This window comes from Chrysochloris asiatica, unplaced genomic scaffold, assembly GCF_000296735.1.
Source record: "Chrysochloris asiatica unplaced genomic scaffold, ChrAsi1.0 scaffold00178, whole genome shotgun sequence".
NCBI lineage: Eukaryota > Metazoa > Chordata > Mammalia > Afrosoricida > Chrysochloridae > Chrysochloris > Chrysochloris asiatica.
The window spans coordinates 1,322,310-1,331,721 of record NW_006408696.1 but is presented as its reverse complement, the minus strand read 5'-3'; the positions used below and the strand labels follow the sequence as shown (position 1 = coordinate 1,331,721).

The 9,412-nt window shown below is 37.5% G+C and overlaps 1 protein-coding gene across 1 annotated transcript in view; it reads right to left on the bottom strand.

The window, feature by feature from the left end:
• LOC102812209 (ATP-binding cassette sub-family A member 3-like) overlaps positions 1-9,412 on the bottom strand; it is a 135,009-nt gene that overhangs the window by 100,954 nt on the left and 24,643 nt on the right. The window contains exon 6 of the mRNA XM_006871990.1: positions 1,026-1,143. Within this exon, the coding sequence (XP_006872052.1) occupies positions 1,026-1,143 (118 nt within the window). The remainder of the gene's footprint in view (positions 1-1,025; positions 1,144-9,412) is intronic.

Genomic DNA, 9,412 nt, shown 5'->3' with positions numbered 1-9,412 from the left:
TGAACATTAACCATTTCCTTTTGGTACAGTGACTCTGTGTCTTCCTTCCATCTTCTCTTGATGCTTTCTGCGTCATTCAATAATTTGTCCAGAGAATCTTTCAATAAAGAAAGTCGAGGCTTGAATTTTTTCTTCAGCTCCCCCAGCTTGAGAAATGCTGAGCATGTTCTTCCAATTAAGTATCTTTAAATCTCCAAGCTATTTGTGGCTTTGGTATGGAAAATGAATAAGACTCTGAGATTGTAAACCAAATTCTTTCAGGAACCTGCACGTTACTATGTGAGTAAAGTGGTGCAAAATGAAGGAGAATTGTGGGAAACTGGGGGAGTGGGGGAGAGGGTAAGGGGTCATGCACACTCTGTCTAACCTTGGCACTACTGACACTTTGGGTCCAATAAATTCTCTGTTGTAGAGATCTGTTCTATCCAATACAGGATAGTTAGCATCTACTAACCAAATACTGCCAGCACTCTTTAAGTTGTGACAGCTAAAAATGTCTCCAGACACTGTTAATTGTCCTCTTGGAAGGCAAAAATTCCTCCTGGTTGAGAACCACTGGCCTAAAGACATTAAAACAAAGCCCATTGTGTTGGCCAATCAAAAAACTTCTGGGGTTTGAATTTGGACAGTGGAAGTCCTTTTCAATCTCTAGTTAAGTTTCCAAATGTGAAATAATATAAGGAAGATCATGGATTATTCATGGTGGTCGACTATTTCCAGGATAAACTAGACACAGTGGAGACTGAAGATGTGGAGGAAAGGGTTGTTGTTGTTAAGTGCCGTCAAGTTGGTTCCAACCCCTAGCAACCCTCTATAGGGTTTCCAAGGAGCGGCTGGTGAGCTTGAACCGCCCACCTTTTGGTTTAAACTGACTTTGCAGTCCAGCGCATTAACCCACAGCACCACACCAGGATGACAATCCAGAGAGGTAGTTGTAGCTCTTGGCCCTGAATTGTTCCATCTTATACAGTTCCTAGGTCAAGGAAAATGATGGAAGAGTTGGCAACCAGAGTTTCAGGACGTACCTTTACTGAAGAATGTGGTGAGCATGAAGGCGAAGATGACAGTCGTGATGCCATAAAGCAACAAGAAGGAAAACACTAGGGTTGGGTCACTATAGCGGATGATTGGTAGTTTGACAATCTATATAAAATAAATATTCAACAAGTCAATTCAGTCCAATAAATGCAGGCAAAAAAGAAGGGTCTGGGGCGAATATAAAATGGTTTTCTTCTACTTTCACTTGTTATGAAATTCACTAGCCTAGAATTTCATATCATTCAGTGATAAGCAAAATAAAATGAATGATTCATGAAGATAGATAAGGACTCTAAATTTCAAGTCTAATTTTCTCTGACTAGTCTCTGAATGTCAGTAACACCAGTCTGTGTAATCTACTGCATTTACCACCAATTTGTTATAGCACTGTTTATCCTTAGAGATATTAACCTATTAAAATCGACAGTATAAATCAAATATTGCAGTACTGTCCAATAAAGTTGTTGTTGTTGTTGTTAAGTGCCATCGAGTTAGTTTCGATGCATAGTGACCCCGTATAGGGTTTCCAAGGAGCGACTAGTGGGTTTGAACCACTGACCTTATGGTTCAAACCGATTGTTTGGTACAGCGCATTATCCCGCAGTACACACCAGGACTTCAGTAAAGTTGTTGTTAAGTACTGTGGAGTCAGTTCCGATTTATAATGACCCTGTACAGGGTTTCTGAGGGTGTAAATCTTTATGGGAACAAAAAGCCTCATCTTTCTCCCGTGGAATAGTTGGTACTTTCAAACTGCTGACCTTGAGGTTAGCAGCCCAATTTGTGGTACAGTTAGTAGGTAATTTATTCCCTGTCAGGCAGCCAAAGAGAAGTAGCTCCACATGACACACTTTTATGGTTTTTTCTTCAGTTACTCTCCACTGTAGTCCTTCATCCTGCCATTGTTTTTAGCCCACACTGATTGGGAGTAGGGCCAAAACGATTACTTTGCAAAAGTACAAAAGAAGAGCAATATAATGGGGGATAAAATGCAAGTGTTTTGTGCTTTCAAATTGGGTGATCGTTTCAAAGAATTAGTTGAGGAATGAGCAGCTGTCAAGGAGATTCTGGTTCTGAAAACATGGCGGACTCCGCCATGTTTTAGATGCCCTTGTTTAGACGCCCTTCCACAATTGCGGTATATATTTATTTTTCTTCATATATATATATATATATGTATATATATATATATATATATATGTAGCTGAATGTCGAAGAAAGATAGTGTAATCCTCAGGTATAAAAATGGAGATGAAATTCAAACTAGAGCAGAAAGCCTGTGACTTAAGTTGTAGTAGCTCTAGTAGTGGTTATTGAACCTGTTGTTGTTGTTGTTAAGTGCCGTCGAGTCGGTTCCGACCCATAGCGACCCTGTACAGGGTTTCCGAGGGTGTAAATCTTTACGGGAGTAGACAAAGGACTAAAGCTTGGGTTTTATTACTCACATAAGTTCTTGTCTCTGTGAGAAGTGAGAAATTGGAACTGAAACTTCTATGAAGAGCCTGGGCTCTCAGAGAATTAAGCTATTCCAAGAAAAGGGAGACTTGAAATGACAAGGAAATTTATGTCTGCATGGGGCTCTGGATGGTTAAGTAATTAAACCAGATTTCTATGGGAAACTGAAATCCTAGATCTGTCTTTTCTTGGGCCTTTTCTTGAAATTCAAGACCTGTCTTTGTAGATCAGTAACCACTAGTAGAACCATTACAGCTTAAGTCATATGCTTTCTGTTCTGGATTTCAATTTTTCATTTTTAATCCCTGAGAACTACCCTATTGTTCATCTACATTCAGCTATATATGTTAAAGAAGAAGAAGAAAGGTATCCAACAATTGTGGAAGGGTAAATGATATGATACCACAGGCACTTGACAGAGTTCAATGTAAAATGAATCAGGAGGAACATAACCACTACAGAGAACTTTACAGCAGTCCTACGGATTGGAACCGACTCAACGGCACTTAACAACAACAACCAAAACAGAAGCCAAGTTGAAAATGAGCCAACAAACAAAATTATAAAATGCAGAAGGAAATAAAATGTTGTTGTTAGGTGCTGTTGAGTCAGTTCTGACTCATACCACAACAGAATAAAACACTGTCTGGTCCAGCGCCATCCTCACAATTGTTGCTGTGCTTGAGCCCATTGCCACTGCCACCATGCCAATCTATCTTGTTGGAGGTCTCCCTCTTTTTTGCTGACCCTCCATTTTACCATACATGACATCTTTCTCTAAAAGAAGGGTCCCTTCTGATAATATGTTCAAAGTATAAGGGACTAAGTGTTGCGATCCAGGCTTCTAAGGAGTATTCTGACTATTTCTTCCAACACAGATTTGTTTGCTCTTCTGGCAGTCCATGGTACTTTTCAAATTCTTCTCCATCACTGTAAGTCAAATGCATCAATTCTTCTTCAGTCTTCCTTATTCACTGTCCAACTTTCAAATGCATATGAGGCTATTGAAAAGTCCATGACTTGGAACAGGTGTGCCTTATTGTCAAATTGACATCTTTGCACTTGAATACTTTGAAAAGACCATATGAAGCAGATTTGTCTAATGCGATACATCATTTGACTGATGCGCTCTTGAGTGTTGACAATGGATTCAAGCAAAATGAAATCTTGACAACTTTAATCTTTTCTCCATTTTCATGACGTTATTTACTGGTCCAGTGGTGAGGGTTTTTTTATTTCTTTACCTTGAAATGCAACCTATACTGAAGACTGTGGTCTTTGATCTTCGTCAGTAAGCATTTTAAATCCTCTTCACTTTCAGCAAGCAAGGTTGTATCATCTGCTTATCACAGGCTGTTAATGATGACACATTTTTCATATAATCCAACTTCTCAGATTCTATGCTCAGTATACAGTATACAGAATAAATATGCTGAAAAAATACAACCCTGGCCCACATTTTTCCTCTTTTAACCATTCTGTGTTCCTTTGTTTTGTTTGAACAACTGCCTTTTGGTCTATGAACAGATCCCTCATAAGCACAATTAAGTGTTTTGGAATACTCAGTCTTCACAATGCTATTCATAGCTTGTCATGATCCACACAATTGAAAGCCTTTGCATAGTTTATAAAGCACAGGTAAAGTCTTCCTTATAATCACTGCTTTCAGACAAGATTCATCTGATGTCAGAAATGACATTCCTCATTCCATATCCTTGTCTGAATCTGGCTAGAAACTCTGGTAGTTCCTCCTCAATGTATTGTTGCAGACGATTTTGAATTATCGTCAGCAAAATTTTACTTGCATGTGATATTAATGGTATTGTCTGATGATTTACACATTCTGTTAGGACGCTTCTCTTTGGAATGGGCACAAATACGAATCTCTCCCAATCAATTGACCAGGTAGTTGTTGTCAAAATTTTCTGGCATAGTTGAGTGAGTGCCTCCGTTGTTGCGTAAGTTTGTTGAAAGATTTCAATTTGCATTCTATCAATTCCTGGAGCTTGTTTCTCACCAATGCCTTCAATTCAGAGTGGACTGCTTCCTTCAATACTGTCAGTTCTTCACTCTGTATTTCTTCCATCTTTGTTTGATGCTTCATGCATCATTCAGTACTTTACTCATAGGATCCTTCAATTTTGCAACCTGAGGCTCGATTTTTTTCTTCAGTTCTTTCAGCTTGAGAAATGCTGAGCCTGTTCTTCCCTTTTAGTTCTCTAACTCCAGGTCTTTGCACATTTTATTATAACACTTTGCTTTGTCTCCTCAAGTTGCCCTTAGAAAGTTCCTGTTCAGCTTCTTTACTTAACCATTTCTTCCAGCTGCTTTAGCTTCTCTGCATTCAAGAGATAGTTTCAGTCTCTTCTGACATCCATTTTCATCTTTTCTTTCTTTCCTGTCTTTTTGAAGACTTTTGTTTTCTTTTAAGTATGATGTTCTTGATACATCCCATGCCTCTTCTGGTCTTTGACCATGAGTGTCTAATGCATCAAATGTGTTCTTGGGATGGTCTCAAAATTCAGGTGGAATATACTTAACATCATATTTTGGCTCTTGTCAACTTATTTTAATTTTCTTCAACTTCAGCCTGAGTTTACATATGAGCAACTAATGGTCTACACCACAGTTGGCCCCTGGCCATATTTTGGTTGGTGATATTAAGCTTCTCCGTTACCTCTTCCCACTGATGTAGCCAATTTGATTCTTGTGTATTCTATATGGTGAGGTCCATGTGTATAGTCACCGTTTATGTTGAAAAAAGGCATTTTCAGAGAATAAGACATTGATCTTGCAATATTCTGTCATGTGATCTCCAGTATCATTTCTATCATCAAAGCCATATTTTTCCAATACCAATCCTTCCTCTTTCTTTCCAACTTTCATTCCAACCACCAGTAATTATCAATGCATCTTAACTGCATGTTTAGTCTATTTCAGCCTGAATATGTTAGTAGAATTTTTCAATTTCTTCACCATTGGTTTTAGTGGGTTAATGCGCCAGACTGCAAAGCCACTTGAACTGCAAGGTCGGCGGTTCAAGCTTATCAGCTGCTCCTCAGCAACCCTATACAGGGTCGCTATGGGTCAGAACTGACTTGACGGCACATAACAACAACAACAACAACAACAAGGTCTTATTAATTTGCTGTAGAAATGATCCCATGTCTGCAGCAGCAGTGAAATGATTGTTTAAGAGTGGGGAAGCACATCAAGATAAACAAAAATGGAGAAACTTCACTATTAGCAGCCTCTAAGTGCAGGGAATACTGAAGGATATACTTCAAGGAAAGGGCGATTGCACCCAAAAGGAAAAAGTTAAATACAAAAAATCATAATGAGAAAAGCTTGTGAATAGACATTGCTTGTACAAATTGATGCTATTGTTGTTACGAGCTGTCAAGTCAGTTCCAACTCATAGCAACCCTTTATAAGGTGTCCAAGGCTGTAAATATTTACAAGAGCAGAAAGCCTCATCTTTTTCCTGCAGAGTGGCTAGTGGATTTGAACTGCTGACTTTGGGGTTAGCAATGCAGTGCCTATCCTACAGCACCGCCAGTGCTCCGCAGAAATGAACAATTATGATGAAATTAGATGGATTCAAAAATATGGCTGGGGAGACCATAACTCTAAAAAACATGAATATGAATGTGAAAGGGGAAATGCAGTCTATGATCATTTTTCCAAAAGATAAAAATACTGATTGCATCAAAATTCTGCTAAGTCAGTTAAGTAAGTTAAAATGTTAGACAGATAACCCATTGTTGTTGTTGTTGTTAAGTACCCTCGAATCGATTCTGACCCATAGTGACCCTGTATAGGGTTTCTTAGGAGTAGCTGGTGAGCTTGAACTGCCGACCTTGTAGTTCAAACGGCTTTGCAGTCTGGCACATTAACCCACAGCACCACACCAGGACTCCAGACAATCCATTAGAAAGCACAAATTTAAAGTCAGTAGAGGAAAAAATGTTAGTAATGAAAATCCAATCATTCCAATAAAACTAAAGAAGAAATAACAAAATAAGATAGTAAAACAAAACTAAACACCGTAGCAACCACACTAACAGCAAAGATTGTCACAGTGAGTAAAAAAAGAAAGTCAGCTGTGTCCTGTTTTGAGGAGTTTCACCCAACAATGTGATGAAATTAAAGGATGGGAAAAGATAAAACAATAACATCAATCTCTTGAAGAATGATTTGATAATATCCAGTTGACATGATGACGTGTGTCCTCTGTGATTAAACAATTCCCCTTCTAAGTATCCATCCAGGGAGACTCTCATGCATGTGCATGTACTCTGATGTTCACTGCAGCACTTTTTGTAATAGGATGAAATGGACAGAACTCTGCTTTTCAAAGAGGGACTGAATGGTTAAAATAGTGTGGATTTAGTCGTGCAATGGAATACTACTATACAAGTGAAATAAATGTGCAGCACTAAATGGATCAATGTGGACAACTCAAAAACAGAATGTTGGATGCAAAATGCAGTGTTGAAAGATACATTTCAAAAAAAAAAGATACATTTCATGTATAATGACATGTATGTAAAGCAGCATTTTATGTTGCTTATAGAATCATATAGATGCAGTGAACAGTAACAAAAATACATGAGGATGATGTTTATGTATTCGATGAAGTGGTTCTCTCTGTGAAGAGAATGCAGCAGAGAAAGGGAAGCAGAAAACGCAGTGGGCTTTTGCTGTAACTGAAGTTTTATTTGTTTATAAGAAATCTGGAATCAAATATAGCAAAATGTTAACCCCTTATGAATCTGGGTGATAAGTATACAGCATCTGTGGTTTTTCAATGTTTGAAATATTTAATTTTTTAAAATTTAATAGATCGGTTAAGAATTGAAAGTTCTTTCACATCAGTATGTAGTATCTGGAGAGAATTATGGTTAGAGGCATGCCGGTAATTCAGGGAATTTAAAGGAAACCAAAGAGAGTTTGTACAATTTCAGGAATGAATCATTGCAGGGTTAGTCTAAAATGGATGAGGATAGCACTGATTCAATGAGTTTAGCCTTTCTGGACACATATACCTTGAACCAAGGAGCTCTGATAGTGTAGTGGTTACGAGTCAAGCTGCTAATTTCACGGTCAGCAGTCCAAAACTACAAGCCATTCTGCGGGAGAAAGATGAGGCTTTCAGCTCCCGTAAAGATACACAGCCTCGGAAAACCTACACAGGGTCACTGTGAGTCAGAAGTGACTCCACAGCACATAATCTCCACCACGATACCCTGTACTATACAGAGGATGTTGTGTGCTCAGTTAATGATTTCATTTACTCAGCAGCCTCGTTAGTACCAATCATCCCATACCAAGTTTCTCTCCACATCTGAGAGCTTTAACTGAATAAATTTGCCTCAGTGACTATACTCACCTTAATGAAGAGGGACAGAGTCATCAAAGTTATGGTAACCAAAAGAGTCAAGAAGAATGTAATAAAAGCGGCCCCCCAGAAATGCCAGCTTCTTAGTCCCATCATTAGAAGATACTCCTGTGGGGCGAGAGAATGAAGAAGGAATAGCAAAATCAAACAAGGCATGACCGAAATCTTTCCTGCTTCATTTCTGTCTTAGTCAATGAAACTGTGACGGACTAAGAAATACGATCTCTGTATCATAACCCATGACTAAGGAACCTAGTTTTAGTTCAATTCTAGTTAATGGGAGAATGTTCAAACAAGGTCATATAAAAATGGGGGCATAAATGGAAGTTTAAAGGTGATAATTCTTGTTTCTTCAGAAACATAGTAGATAAATCTGCAGTTTTTGGTTGCATCTAAGTAGGATCAAGTACAGCCTAAATGATCTATTGCGGTAATTAGCTAATTAGTTGGAATAAAATGACAAGTGCTTTCTTTGGAATCACAATTATATAGTATACTTGAATTCTTCTATTATAAATATAATAATTGGGAATGTAATGGATGAGGACAGCATTATCCTCAAAGATAAAAAGGGTGCTTATCTTTGCTTACTTTTATTGTGGTTCTTTATTATTATTATTATTATTCATGGTCAGTGTAGAAACAAAAAACAGAGTTAGTGTTGTATGTACAGTGAAAACCTCGGGAAAACTCAAATGTTTATCAGCCATGAAGAAGGAGATAGAGCAATGGTTGTGCAATTAATAGAAACAATATTGTTGGCTCTTGAGTTCTATTTAAGCTAATAAGTCACTTGGGAGGTTGTACTTTTGGGGAAAGAGCTGCAGCCTTCTTAACTTGGCAGAAAAAAAAAGAGAAACTGCTGATTTCTCAGTTCTTTGCTCCTCAGAGACTATTCAGTAGCAATAACAATAATAAAAATACTTAATTAAGAAAAAAATATATATATATATTTATCAGCCATAGAATGCATATATCATTTGTGGTATATTCATACACTGAAATATTCAGTAGCAAAAAATAAAAGAACAGACTCATCTACATCTGTCAATTTCAGAAGCGTAACCTTAAATGAAAAGAGTAAGTCGTAAATTAACATAAATGATACGATACTTATGAAATGAAACATCATTATTGACACATACATCTATAGTAAAATACAGAAAAGCAACAACACAATTGCACAGAGTTCATCATAGATGCTGTCTCTTAGAGAAAGGGAAAAGGGGAGTATGGGTGTTCAAAAGTATTGCTGCTGTTACTATTTTATAAAGCATACATGCACTATATGTGTGTTTTAATTAAAGCTGTTTGTTTGAATTAATTAAAAGTCCCAATAATATTACAAAGAAAATGAAAAAGGAAGAAATGTGTCTCTGAAAAGGGACAGCAGGGTTACCATTGTATTGTATAGGCTCAAATCAAAAACTGCTCCACAAATTCTGGAAATGAACCAAAATCATTATTATATTCTTTTCTAGACTTTATAACATTGCATACATTTTTGGTTTCTGTATC